We start from the raw sequence: 14,968 nt of genomic DNA, 5'->3' as shown, positions 1-14,968 counted from the left end.
CCTCTTCTCTTTGGATGAAGAAGGGCCTGGGAAGGGGAAGCCATTCATTTTGTACACAGGCTCACCTCTAAAGATCTGGCTTTCCCTTCTTAGCCAATCTGCTGTTTCCTTCAACATCCCTTAGAGAACGCACATACCAGCTTCTTAAACCCCTGGGAAAGCGCAGAGTCACCGTGACCTGATGCAAGATCTGTACAGAACTTTGGCTTTGGAAGAGTTTTATTTCTGCAAATGTAACAGGAGGGGGTCACAGTCATTTCCACTAATCTTCCTTAATCACCAGGGAGAACAGGATATCGGTTGGCTCTCCGCCACCCTCACACCTGCAGCTTTAGAACAATGCTGCAGCGTAATAAACTTGTATTTCATCCCCTCGGCTTAGCGAGTTAATGAAACACCTAGCAGTTTAGGGAACGCTGACATGCAAACAAACCTGGTTCCGTTTACTGTTAAGAGAGCCAGGGAGGTGAGCTTTGATGCTGTCTTCTAAACAGCGGGAGATGCTGACACAAGGAGGGGGGCAGGAATCTTAATCGCATTACAGCTGGTCAAGTCAGAGCTTTACTGGACTGTTTGCAAATCTTATAATCCCCATCATTCCTGAAATGAACAAACTTCATGTAACAAGGCATAAACATCAGATTGCAGAGCAGAGGCAGCCAGAAATAGTCATCACTCGCTTCTCTTCCAGGGGGTTATTTTCAGCGTCTCTCCACTCCTCTTTTCTCCCATCGGGAGCCAAAGGCCCCATCTCAATTATACATTTATTACTGTGTTGATTCAATGAATTCCTATGGAACCCTCCAGACAGAGGACAGAGACTGTATCCTTTCCCCAGCTGTAGGCCTAGCACTTAACACAACACCCAATAAATATTTACTCAGTGAGTGATGGAATTCTTATAACTGCTCCCCCTTTTCCCATCTGGATTCCAAACTATTTTTGTTTTTCTCTCTTTTCCTCACCAAAACTAATTCACCACTCCCTTGGGGACTCGCTGAGTGACAGTTCACAATCTGATAAACTACTCTGTGTCGAAAGGTAATGAGCGTAGTTATGAAGGCCTCCCTCAGCATTTTAAAGAAGAGGTTTCAAATTTTTAATTCAATTGAAAAACTTCAGACACTGTGGTCCTAGATGCACTTTGGGGTGTGTGGAAGTTCTTTCTTCACCCCTAAATTCACTCTTCCTACAAAGAGACTTGGGCAGTCTCCAAGCATTCCCCTAAAATTAAAGGCACAGACATCTCTACTCAGAGAGGATAGAAGACCATTTTCTAAAGACTCTTGGTGCTAATGAGGTTGGAACTGGAATCAAGTTGAAGCGATCCTCGTGTTTGCAGCCCAGGATCAATGGCAGGCCCGGTGAATGATGGGCAAAGGTGAGGAGCTGATCACGAAATCCTACAAACAAACAGGTTGTGCTTTGGTTATTCCTTTCTCTCCTTGTACCTGAACTATTCCACAGAGAAGAGTGACTCTCTTTGTCTAAGGAGGATTCGAAGAGGAGGCACACACAACTAATGCTACTCGACAGGAACATCACTCACCGTTCAGAATTCTTTTCTTTTGTATGGGTTGAATCCCCTTTGCCGAAATTTTAGAATAGAGGGAATTCATTATCGATCTGCACTGTAAAATGTTGTTAATTAAAAAATGAATACATATTAATCTGGAAATTTAAATTACTGGGCTTGTCATAGATATTAAAATACTGGGCTTTTATAGTTAAAAACAAGGTAATTAGCTGGACAAGAGCAGTTGCTTTTTTATATATATAAATTTATTTATTTATTCATTTATTTATTTTTGGCTGTGTTGGGTTTTCGTTGCTGCGCACGGGCTTTCTTTAGTTGCGGCGAGCAGGAGCTGCTCTCTGTTGCAGTGTGTGGGCTTCTCATTGCGGTGGCTTCTCTTGTTGCAGAGCACGGGCTCTAGGCATGCGGGCTTCAGTAGTTGTGGCACACAGGCTCAGTAGCTGTGGCGCACGGGCTTAGTTGCTCCAAGGCATGGGGAATCCTCCCGGACCAGGGCTCAAACCCATGTCCCCCGCACTGGCAGGTGGATTCTTAACCACTGTGCCACCAGGGATGTCCCCAAGAGCAGCTGCTTTTAATTAAAGGCTTTAAAAGTTGACCAATGTTGGGGGCTTAGGCTTATCATTTTTCTTGGGTACAGGATTGCAAAGCCTAGTACCTGTTGATTCAGCAAACGGTGCCGGAAGGAGAGACGCAAAGGTGAGCAAAACGTGGCTCCTTTCCTGGAGGAGCTTCAGCCAGCAGGTGGGCAAGGAGTGCACACCTATCACGCCGTGTGGTTCATGCTGATCGTGGAACACAGAGTGGGCAGCAAGGGCTGCCCAGGACCTGACCCTGGAGCTGATCCAAATCTCTAATTAGGAGATAAACAAGTTCCTTAAGATCTTGCTGAAATTTCAAATGGCATGTTTCCACTAACCAACTCACAACTTCAGATCCGTGATTCCCAACCGGGGCGATTCTGTCCCTAAGGGGACCTTTAGCAATGTCCTGAGACATTTTGCATTGTTACAGTTGAGGGGGTGCTACTGGCATCTAGTGAGGTGAGGCTCAGGTTTGCTGCTAAAAATCCTACAGGACACAGGACAGCCCCTCACAGCAAAGAATTATCTGGCCCAAAAACATCAAGAGTGCTGCGGGCGAAAAACCCTACTTGAGACAATGAGCTATTTTGTGCCTCTAAGCTGTTGCCCACCCACGAAGGTGGACAGTTAATTACATGGGCCCTCATCTCCTGGAGGGTGACCTCTCTGGGGTCTTGGACTGTGTCTGGAGCCTCAGAGCCCAGCAAGCACTTCTTATAGAATGAATGAACATACAAGCAAATGCAGGTGAGGATATCGGCTGATGCGGGGTCCCCGCCCTCAGCCAGACTGCAGCGGTGGCAGCTACGCTCACTCACGGAGCCCGTGTCCACTGAGCGGGCAGCCTCGACCCACTCCAGCGACTGCTGCTGTGTGGACGTGCAGGCCCAACTTAACAGCTGTTCCGTATTTTCAAAAGAATCTGGAGATCTGGACTTGTACAGGGAAATCACCTGATTTCTAAATGCTGAGTAATTTGAAATTTGAAAATCAAAAAAGAAGAAACAATGATTATACAGGCAAACACAGTAGGTCCAAACAAAACAGGCCTGCAGCCCTGCCTTCTCACTTCTGATCAGTCTAAGCTCCCACAGGACAGAGACTGGCCTTGGATCCCTGCCCAGGATCCGAGCTGGTCACCCAGTCACAGCTTGAACACACCCAGTCTATGGACAATGCAGATCAGCTCTGTGCAAAAGACAGGAAATCTGAAACACAGTCTGACATTCCTCTTCTGGCGGTTCACTTTGTGGTTGGAAAATTCTTTGAGGCTGAAAACACAGGATCCTTAAATTCGAGAGTTCTCAAAAATCAGGAAATTCCAAAGTCAAGGTTCCTTTTGCAATAATCACACGTGCTGTTTCCTTGATTTGGGTATACACAGCCCTTCTTTCCATCTTGTTCAGGGTGTACCACGAAGTCCACAGGATGTGGAACAGCCTGGAGATATGGCCTACACACAGACGGCTGCTGGAACCTTCAGACTAAGCGTGGCCTCCCCACTGGAGAGCATCTCAGGCTCATTTCTCACACTCAGTTCAACACCTGGGTGTTTTTTGTTTTTCTGCTGTTTTTTAATTCATTCTGAAATTGTATACAAAATACAATCAATGAGGCTTATTTGTAAGAAGGAAAATTACTGTCAAGAGTTGAGACGATCACTATGAAGGGTAAGATACAGAAAATTGGGGGAAGTCTTGAGGATGCACCAGGATATCTTGGCAGTTAGGTTTTTGGACGTCAACCTGCCCATTTGTGTCCTGCCTTCCCAGAAGGACAGGTGCAGAGTAAGGAGGAGGGAGTGTAGGATCAGCTCCCTACCCCCCAGCACCAGCTCTGGTTCCAAATCACAAAGTCTCACCATTGGCACCTCTTGCCCCTCCATCCTTCCCTGTCCTCCCAGGGCTGGAGGGACCAAATACTCTTCCACCCCCAGTCTGACTAAGCCTCTCCCTTCTGCATCAGGTCCAGTTTCAAGCCAGTTCCAAGGCCCTCCAGCTCACCCCACCCTCTCTCTCTCCTCCAGTCTTCACATTCATTGTGCATTCAAACGGTTACTATCCTACTGCAGAAATTATCTTTATGATTTCTTCTCCCGAAAACTCCTTGAGGGCTGGATGATGTCTTATGTTCCTTAATGACTTCCACGTGCTTTGCATACAGCAGTCACTCAATAAATATTGTTAGTTGATTGATAGAATTATAGCCTCTAGTGTTAAAAATCTAAGGCTGGACTTCCCTGGTGGCGCGGTGGTTAAGAGTCCGCCTGCCGATGCAGGGGCACGGGTTCGAGCCCTGGTCCGGGAAGATCCCACATGCCGCAGAGCAACTAAGCCCATGCGCCACAGCTACTGAGCCTGCGCTCTAGAGCCAATGAGCCTGGAGCCCGTGCTCCACAACAAGAGAAGCCACCGCAGTGAGAAGCCCGAGCACCGCAACAAAGAGTACCCCCCACTTGCCGCAACTAGAGAAAGCCCACGCAGCAACGAAGACCCAACGCAGCCAAAAAATAAAAAATAAAAATAAAAGAAATAAATTTAAAAAAGAAATCTAAGGCAATGAAATCTTTTTCCTAAAAATGTTCCACTGGACATTCTTAGTTCGCCGTGTCAGCCCCTGAACAAGAAATAGAGCCGTTTTGTCCTGGGTAACGCTCCTTCTGTACTCCTGCCATATCATCTAGATGCTCTTTATAAACGATCAGACTGGTGGGAAGAGAAACATTTAGGCCAATGTCTCTTCCACCTCTCCATGACCTGCTTCCACCTAGACACTATCTACGCTGCTGCTAAGTCCTTGGCATTTCCCACGTCATTTCTAGGGAGGTATGTGAAGTTTATGGGATGTTGGACACACACAGACCTGGGTTTGAATCCTGGTCCAATCACCTAGTAGCTCTAAAATCTTGGGACAATCAGTTAAATGTCTCTGAACTTCAGCTTCTTCATCTTTAAAACGGGGCTAACTTGGAGGGTTGTTGTGAAAGTTAATGAGATAATATTAATATAAAAATGTCTGAAATATAGTAGTTGCTCAATAAATGGTTATTATTAGTCAAAGGAAGAGGTGAGACTAGAAGGAGGAGGAAGAAGAGGAGGGTGTGGGAGTATTTCCTAATTTTTCTTTTCCTTCCATTTTTCTTCTTGGGGCAGGAAATGCCCCATTAGGGGCTCCTGAGAGGGGTTGAAAATCGCTTTCACCGAATGCCGTGAGCAAAAAGATTCATTTCTGTCAGTCTGGATGGTTTAGGTGCAGACCTGCCCTCAGGCAGGGAGATGAGCAATAACAGACATCCCAGGGGCAGTGACTTTACACTTTTATCCGAGAGCTGTTCCTGGCACACAGAACCCCAGGAAATATCTGTTTACTGAACCAACCCCTCCCAGCCCAAAGCCACATGAGATGCAAAGTCACCTCCTGGACTTCCTCATCATGGTATTCCCAGAGCCTGGTCCTGACCCTCACATTTATCTTGCAAGAACCTCATATTGATGTTTAAAAATGACACCATTTTTGTGTGTGTGGCTATGACGGCACAAGGCAGGGGATTATTTGCAAGACGTCCTGGGAGAGGGGAGGCTGCCCTAGACACACTGAGCACGAGTACCGGCCCCACCAACCAGCACTGTGGCTTTTGAGCAAACAGGTGACAATTCTGCAGGTCCAATGTGCACATGAATGCAAAAAAGTGGAGGGAGGGGGTGGGAGGAACCAACCCTTGGAATTACTCTCAGCCCCAGAACGGGAAAAAATATGGATTTTCTAGAACTACGCCTTATTTGAGCAAAGCTAAGCAACAATATGCTTTTTCTTTCCATCATGCTGGTAAAGAAATGGAAAAACCTATTCCAAAACTTGTCTGCCATTCCATTTTGGAGTGCCATTCTTGGGGCGGGGGTGGGGGGGGTTGCCAAACAATGCATCCAAAGTGGAATGGAAATAAGCTTTATCTTCAAGTGGCCCTAAGCTTCTTTTCCTTTTTAAAACAGAGGTTAAGAGACCAGTAAGTAGCAACAACAAATATGACTTATCCTCCATAATGTGCCGCATTAGTGATTCAGGCCGGACAGCAGGCAGCCGTGGTCACAGGGGAGGAAAGCTGTGGGTCATCCGGCCAGCAGCCGGCAGGCTGGGCGAAGACTTGGCAAGGACTGACCCATTCCCGGGTGACTGAGAGGCTCGTCTTGCTCGACAGGCACCCGTCGGTGTGGTTTCACTTGGCAGACGATAGAGCCCACCTCCCTCAGCGCGGACATCCTGACCAAACAGTGCATCGTTCTCACTGTTGAATCAAACTGGTGTGACTTCTGGCACGTGGAGACGGTGGAAGCAGAGGATGACAGGCCTTTACTTTTTACTCGATGCATTTCTGCATTGTCTTAAACGTCTCACAAATAGCACCCGTTACTATGTAGCTTTAAAATACGTAAGTATATACCCCCCAAATAAAGCACGCCCACTGATGAGAGGAGCAACAGAAGTCTTAACAGTTTAAACTCACCATCACTCCCCACCTCGCCTCATCTTCCCTGAAGATGACAGCGACAGCCCTTGGTAATGATCACATCAGCGGGTTTGAATGCTAGCAAGCTGGAGTGGATCAAAGTCCTAACTCCGTCAGCTGTCCGATCGGCAGTCTGTGTAGAGCATTCGGAGGTAGGACCCTACAGCCCATCTTCCACACGGCAGACTGAGGAATGTGTTTTTAACCTAGGAGCAAGTGGCTCCTCTGCTCAGAATCCTCTGATCGCTTCCCCCCTCACTCTTACAATGGCCTTTAAGACCCCACATGGTCAGCCACCAACCAGCCTCATCTCCTACTACTCTCCCCCACCAACCTGTTCCGGCCACACTGCTCCTTGAGCAGACCAAGCACACTCAGGGCCTTTGCACTTGCTGCTTCCCCCAGGGTCCCCAGGGCTCGCTCCCCCACTTCCTTCAGGTCTCTGCTCAAATACGGGAGGGAGAGGCAGTGCTGTCTTTAAGCGAATGGATGGGTGCGTTCTAAACAAAGATGATCTGGAACTTGACTAGGAGAAAATGAATGGAAGGGTCAAAGGCAAAAACACAAACATAGTTAAAGTTATATGCACGCACAATTAGTGGCTCACCTAGAGTGGTTGCTCTCGTGTGGATGAGTGGCTGAAAGGTGTACCGTTGACGCTCTGGTTCCTGCCCCGGATGCTGGCTATAGCAGGTGTGGTATATTCAGTTTGTGAAAATATTCACGATAGATGCACTCTTCTGAATGTATATTTATATGTCAATAAAATATATACCCAAACACACACCCTTTCTTCAACATTTGAGAGCAAATATTAGTATCCCAAGGAAACACAAACAACGAATTTTCTTCTCCTCTCTCTATGCAAAAGACTTACCATCCCACGGTGGCCCTGGTCAGGATCATATCAAACAGCAATATCGATAAACCAGCCGTGATCACCTGCAGAAATCATTTCAACAAAAGGTCATCAGAGCAGCAGGCCCTCGGCAACCTTCTCCAAAGCCATTCTTCACAAGCTTAGTTTGTACTAGTTCAGATCCCAGACGTCAGCCATGCCTTCCCACTTCATGACTTTTTGCCCCAAATACTTCCTAGTCCCCCTAATTACCTTTCCCAAATACCCCTGTATTTAGCGGAAAATGCTAAGTTCTAGCCTATTCTGAGGTGAGAATCTTCAAAGAAACATTTAACTTCCAAACTCTTCAAAGGAGGAGTTTGGAAGCCAACATCCAAACTCGTCTCTCCCCTGGGCAGGGGCATAGCAAGAATCCCTGTTTCCATCTTGTCTCAGCTGTGCAAAAAGAATCCTCAGGGTCAGAAGTACTCATTCACCTGTTCCCAGATCCTCCAGCTAAAAACCTAGCTGTCAACCTGCCTTTGCTAACACACCGTCTCTCGCCCTGCCCTAATGCCCCTGTCTTTCTGGCCCGTGACACACATTGTAAGAAACCAGGTACCTCCTAAGGGAGGGAGCAATGAAATCATTAATTAATTACTTGCAAACATCTAGAAGCCACAGGAGAGGGAAGAGGTTAGTCCACATCTCTCAGAGCTAGAAATTACATAAAAGTCTCTTAGGAATGGCAGTAACAGGACTCAGCCTCCAGCGGTGCCTCTAAATGTCGGCACAAAAAGTTCTGAGAATCAAAGACCCAACTTTGGAATGTCTGCTCAGGAAAGATGTTTTTTCCCAGAATTCTGCATTCTGGAATACAAAACGGCTTCCATGAGGAAGGTCACCCTAAGGACTTGCTTCCTTGCAATGAGAAGAAGTAAGAAGCCGTATCGGGATGGGTCATGCAGGATGGATGCCCTCAGAGATGTCAACTGCCATGTCACTCAAGGGGACGTCATGTCCGGTCTTGGAGGCCTCTTCAGGTCCGAAGCCGGGAACAAGGCAACAAGCAGATGGTCAGAAGGAGGGAGTGTGTTTAATGGGTCTCATCTTCATTCATTTACCATCTCAAAAAGAAGTCTGGAAACATAAACCAGGAACATTCAGTACAGAAACTCCATGAGCTCTTAGAACCTTTGTGGTAGTTTATTCATTTCAGGTCATTTTCTGTTTGCTTTCCTTGCTTAATTTGCAGCAAAAACCTTGATAACGAAAAAGACCTATGGTGTCTTCAGGAACAAAAAAGAAGCGGCAACAAGGTCAGAGAGACAGTTGCAAAGTAGAAAGCAAAGGACAAGAGGAAACGGATTTCTCAAAGTGAAAACGGAGCGGTGGCTTTTATCTTAAAGAGCTTTTATCTTAAAGAGCAGCTCTTCTTCCCCCATCCTGCCCTCTTCTTATTTGGCATTTTATATTTAGGACTTTTGTATCTATGGTCATAAATGAAGTGGGCCTAAAATTTTATTATTTTGCAATGCAATTGTCTGGTTTTGGAAACACGGTTATACAAACCACATGAATAATTCATCAGCTTCCCTGCTTCTTTTCCTATAAAGGATAAAGATGGTCTTTACTGTGGTCTCTACTCTGACCTGACTGCCTGCCTCTGGACCTGGAGCTTCTAGTTGGGCTGGGCTTTAATCATAAGCAAGTCTTCTCTTTCTCCTGGATTCAAGTTTCTCATTTTCATTTTTTCCAAAAATGTTTTTCATATATGTTTTCCACTCATTAACATTTAGCAGTTTGGAGAAATATTATTTTATCTCATTTGTGCCCATTTTTATCACCTTCCCTTTATTTAAAATAAATTTATTTATTTATTTACTTTTGGCTGCGTTGGGTCTTCGTTGCTGCACGTGGGCTTTCTCTAGTTGTGGCGAGCGGGGGCCACTCTTCATTGCGATGAGCGGGCTTCTCATTGTGGTGGCTTCTCTTGTTGTGCAGCACGGGCTCTAGGCGTGCGGGCTTCAGTAGTTGTGGTGCACAAGCTCAGTAGTTGTGGCTCGCAGGCTCTAGAGCGCAGGCTCAGTGGTTACGGCACACGGGCTTAGTTGCTCTGCGGCATGTGGGATCTTCCCAGACCAGGGCTCGAACCCATGTCCCCCGTATTGGCAGGCAGATTCTTAACCACTGCGCCACCAGGGAAGTCCCTATCACCTTCCCTTTTGTTCTTACTTTTGTCATTTTCTCTTACTTTTTTTTTTCCTTTCCTTCCTTAGTCTTAACCAAAGTTAATCTCATTAATCCCTCTTTACTTTTGCAACTTCTTGGACATTTCCTAGGGTGGTGCCAACAGAGATTTATTTCTTGGAATTGCTGAAAAGGCCTCCATTCTGCTGACGGAGGTTAGTGATGGCAGTCTGGTGTTAACGGAACAACTCATAACGTTTCTGAAGCCTTTCTTAACTCTTCACCATTGTCTTCATCTCCTTTGCCCTTTTACCAGCTTTTTTCTTTTTTTCCAACTTTACTGAGGAATAGTTGACAAATGTAATTTTATCTATCTAAATTGCCCAACGTGATGATTTGATATACATACACATACATGGCCTCCTCTAACTGTCTTCTCTGATGGCTTTTTTCATATGACTTTAGTCTCCTTTGTGGAACCATCCCCTCCCACATGCCCTGCAACAGTCACAGCTGAGGGCTTGTGGCTCTGCTCCTCCACGAGTTTCTTCAGCTTAGGAGGAATCTCGTCTTCCATGAGATAGACAGCTGGCCTGCTTGTTCCTATTAACTGCACCTTTTGCCAAGAAAAATACCTCTGAGAATTTTCAAACCAGCCCTTACTTGAAAATAAGGTTGGTTTATAGCCAGACTGGTGCCTTTCCATCTGCCGCTTCCTGGAAACGTCTGCATGGTCTCCTGCCTTTCTGCTGGGCCCCTCTTTCAAACTTCTCTAAATTTTTCTCTCTCAATGAGCAAATCTTCTGCTGGCTGAGACACTCAGTGAAATTTCACAAGAAGGTTTGTCTTCTTTCTGCAGGGAATTTATAGTGAACTTGTTTATTCTGTAGAGCTACTGGGGAGGCAGATGGGTCACTTTTTAATCAATTTCCAGAAGGACCCTCAGTTCCTTAGGCTTCTCTGCTTTCTTTTACCTCCATCACCAGCCCCAGCGGTCAGATCTTTTAGAAGCATTTCCCATCACCCTCTTCCCCCCCGCCCCGTGTGTGTGTGTGTGTGTGTCTCTCTCTCTCTCTCTCTCGCTCACACACACACACACACACACACAGAGTCACCAAAGTTCTACCACGTCACAAAAGTCACAGTGTAAGAAGGGGTGAGTAGCAGCTGACAACACCCCACTGAGGGGTGGACCCTGGGCAGGTGTCCATCCCGACTCACCCACTAAGTGACGTGCACCCACACATCCATCTCAGCCTGTATGAGCTTCAAGGTCATGCCCCAGCAAAGCAACAGATTTCCATATGCCATGGGCCATCAGGGCTGCTCAAAAACACTGGGAAGTGTGTGAATGACAAATCTGCTCGTGCTAAGAGTCCACTCCACTTCTAACTCCACCGAGGAACAAACGGAAGCCAGGTGAACCGATCTTTCACCTTCACCGCTGACTGTGCAGGTCTGGGTACAGAATGTCCCATGCAAGGGCACCTGGGGGCAGAATTCGGGAGGTGCAACCGACTCCCTAAGCTCAGAGGTGGGGAAACGGTGACCCAGAGATGGTGTGTGACTTGCTCCAGGCCCCGGCGACTTCACGGCAGGGAGCAGTGGAGTCAAGGCCCTGACTCCCAGGTCAGCCTTCTCTCACAGCCAGAAAGGCCCCACATGAGCTCCATGCAGCTTTTTTGAAAATAAGAGTCCACTAAAAGCAGGGACTCAGATATCTGCAAGCCCATGTTCAGAGCAGCATTATTCACAATAGCTAAAACTTGGAAGCAACCCAAGTTCCCATCCATGGATGAACGAGTAAGCAAAACGTGATATATATATATACACACACACACACAATGGAATATTATTCAGCCTTAAAGAGGAAAGAAATTCTGACATATGCTATAACACGGGTGAAGCTGGACGACATTATGCTCAGTGAAATAAGCCGGACGCAGATGGACGAATACTGTATGATCCCACTTATGTGAAGCACTTGGAACAGCCAAACTCACAGAGATAGAAGGTAGAATGGGTGTTACCAGGGCCCGGGAGGGGTGGGAAATTAGTGTTTACTGGGTACAGACTTTCAATTTAGGTTGATGAATGTCAGTAAAAGCATAAACTTTTTTTCCTAACCTTTAAAACGGCTAAAATCTGCCCACGAGAAAGACTCCAAGTTACTCTTGGGGCTTGCCATTCAGGAGATGGAAGTAGCAGCCGTCACTGTCAATCGTTGTTCTTGCTTTCAAAAAGCATTTAAAAAAAAAAAAAAAAAGAAATACAAATGTTTCCCCAAAGAAGAAAGAGCCCTGTGGTCTGAGGAATGTCTGCCTTGCGCACATGAGGACCTGAATGACAAACACCAGGACCTGCCACGGTTTGGGCTGCCAACAACAGCAGAACTCAATACATTGTGTCAACCGCGGGGCTTTGAACTTCCTGGATTTGTCAATGGATGTCACAACCTCTGTGTTATTTAAACAGATTTTAGTATTTAAAGCAGATCAGGTTTGTTTTTTAAACATTCATTTCGATCCTGAGACAAATTTCCTGTTTGTTTAAGGGAAAATAAAGAGGAACAGTTGTTGATGGGAACCCGCCAGAGAGTCGTGTATTTGGAAGAGAAGCAGAGATTTAGCTTTGCTGTTTGTTATTGTTTTGATGTTACTGTTGTTGTTGTTGAAGTACATAGGACATAAGGAAAAAGTGGTCAATGGCAGCGTGGATACAAGGCCCTTCACCGTAACTGCCCCGGTTTCAGCCATGCACCTCCCACGTAAACTGGTTATAGGTTTTCAAACCCTGTTTCATCCCATCATCTTGCCTTTGCTCAGCAAGTTTTCTCTACCTGGAATAATTTCACAGGCCTCCTCAAACAATCCCTATTCACCTTTTGAAAATCCATTTCTAAAACTTCTCCTGAGTGGATCAGAAGTTTCTTCTAGGGGCTTCCGTAACCCCTTACCATTGCACACATCAAATTCTACTGAAATGGTGGCCTCCCCACACTGGAGGTGAGCTATTCATCTCTGCATGTTCGGGGCCCGGCAACAGAGACTTGCATACAGTAAGTGCCTGAAACAGTTTACACAAAGGCACTGTATCGTCAGAGCTGGTAACATAACCCCAAAGGTCACAGTGTTGTTTATTTTTAAATCACTTTTCGTATATTAGGGACATTGGAACCCAGACCTGAGAACCCTGGGGGCAATCTCTCTGTCCCTCGTCTGTGCTTCTTGGACCAATTACCTCCATGGGGCTCCACAGAGAAGAGCTGAGACTGGCTCTCTGGTTCCAAGTCCAAAAATGCCAGGGAAGATTCTGATTGGTCCCTGAACCAATTGACTGTGGCCTGGGAAACAGAGTAATGTAAGAACATGGAAGCTCACCCTTGAACTTCGTGGTTGGAATGGAGGAAGGAAGGTTTCCCTGGAGGAAGGTAGGGAAAGTGCTGGGCAGACAGAAGAACAGCTGTCTTCTATACCCTTGCCATCGAAACCCTCTGGGAGCTTGCAGGAAATGCAGGATCTCAGGCTCCATCCCAGACCGACTGAGTAACATCTCCAGTGGAACAGACCCCTGGTGATATGCACGCACACTAAAATGTGAGGTGTTCTGCTCCACACCATCCAACTCCAGCACTGGCCAGATGGTACTGCCACATCTCCAGGGAAAGGTGAACTCCAGCTTTCTCACAGGCTGTAGAGGCACATGTCAGACTGTCCTGGAGTCCATCTGTGTTTCAGATTCACATATGAATGTAACCAACCCAGCCTTTCTTTTAGGTTAAAGAGTAAATCTAATAAAAACGTATAATCTCAGAACAGGCTGTCTTTCTCGCCTAGGACCAAAGAAACTATGCCAAATCCACTAGACAGAAACCACAGCTAAGGCTGAGAACCCTGTCTGGTGTTTTATTTATTTATTTATTTTGGGGGGCTGCATTGGATCTTCATTGCCGTGCACAGGCTTTCTCTAGTTGCAGCAAGCGGGGGCTACTCTTCATTGCGGTGCGCAGGCTTCTCATTGTGGTGGCTTGTCTTGTTGCGGAGCACGGGCTCTAGGCACGTGGGCTTCAGTAGTTGTGCCATGCAGGCTCAGTAGTTGTGGCTCACGAGCTCTAGAACGCAGGATCAGTAGTTGTGGCACACGGGCTTAGTTGCTCCATGGGATGTGGGATCTTCCCGGACCAAGGCTCGAACCTGCGTCCCCTGCATTGGCAGGCAGATTCTTAACCACTGCACCACCAGGGAAGCCCCTGTTTGGTGTTTTTAAAATATGGAATTAATTTATTCAATATCAATCCTATGATTTATTCCAGGATCAGTTAATGACAGACAAATCATGCTAAACTCCAGGCAGAGCTATTAACAGCATTTGGTATCACTTCATTAAAATATACAATGAGCCATTACTTTTTCAGGTATCAAAAAATGACATTTACCATAAGTACACTGGGACTGAGAATATAGCTGAGGAACGTAAAGAGATCAAGGTCACGTGAAGAAAGGATAAATTCTAAACCTAGAGAAACCTCGGATGACTTTTAACAAACTCCTACATTTTATGGAAAAAGCAATAATAGAACAAAATTAGGAAAAAAAAAAGTGACATAAATATCTAGTTCATGGAAGGTAAGGGAAGAAAGTAACCAAAATTTAAAGAGGTCAGGGACTTCCCTGGCAGTCCAGTGGTTAAGACTCCATGCTCCCAAGGCAGGGGGCACGGGTTCAATCCCTGACGGGGAAACTAAGATCCTGCATGCCTCACGGCATGACCAAAAATTTTTTTTAAAAATAAAGAGGGCAGGGCTTCCCTGGTGACGCAGTGGTTGAGAGTCCGCCTGCCGATGCAGGGAACACGGGTTCGTGCCCCGGTCCGGGAGGGTCCCACATGCCGCGGAGCAGCTGGGCCCGTGAGCCATGGCCGCTGGGCCTGCGTGTCCGGAGCCTGTGCTCCGCAATGGGAGAGGCCACAACAGTGAGAGGCCCGTGTACCGCAAAAAATAAAAAAATAAATAAATAGGGCAAAAAATGTCCCGGGTGTCAGGCTCAGCAGTGTCACATGTATGAATTCATCTGCTCCTCGCAACAACCCTCCACAGGAGGGGAGGGTGCTTTGTCCCATTTTACAGATGAAGAAACTGAAGCTCCTTGAGGTCAAATATCTTGCTCAAAGCACACAGTCACAAAAAGGGAGGAGTGCAGACTCAAACCCAGGTCTCCTGGTTCCTGTGCCAATCCTCCTTTTCCACTTCCAAGTTAACCCTCAATGGTAGCTCTGCTTAACCCTGGAGATGTCAACTTGACTCAGTAGCTCTCAAC

General features: G+C 46.5%; 1 protein-coding gene across 8 annotated transcripts in view; it reads right to left on the bottom strand.

Moving 5' to 3' along the window:
* TMEM241 (transmembrane protein 241) overlaps nucleotides 1–14,968 on the bottom strand; it is a 106,620-nt gene that overhangs the window by 5,202 nt on the left and 86,450 nt on the right. For 2 of the 8 annotated variants that reach the window (XM_067699511.1, XM_067699513.1), the window contains exons 14-15: nucleotides 7,503–7,567; nucleotides 7,233–7,309 (exon numbers count right to left, since the gene is read on the bottom strand). The exons of 1 other annotated variant lie outside the window; for it this stretch is intronic. In XM_067699511.1, coding sequence (XP_067555612.1) covers nucleotides 7,233–7,309; nucleotides 7,503–7,567 — 142 coding nt within the window. 5 more of the 8 variants (XM_067699514.1, XM_067699512.1, XM_067699519.1 and 2 more) reach the window with 5 other exon arrangements.

This window comes from Pseudorca crassidens, chromosome 12 (assembly GCF_039906515.1).
Source record: "Pseudorca crassidens isolate mPseCra1 chromosome 12, mPseCra1.hap1, whole genome shotgun sequence".
NCBI classification, from domain to species: domain Eukaryota; kingdom Metazoa; phylum Chordata; class Mammalia; order Artiodactyla; family Delphinidae; genus Pseudorca; species Pseudorca crassidens.
This window is presented reverse-complemented; position numbering and strand designations above follow the sequence as displayed.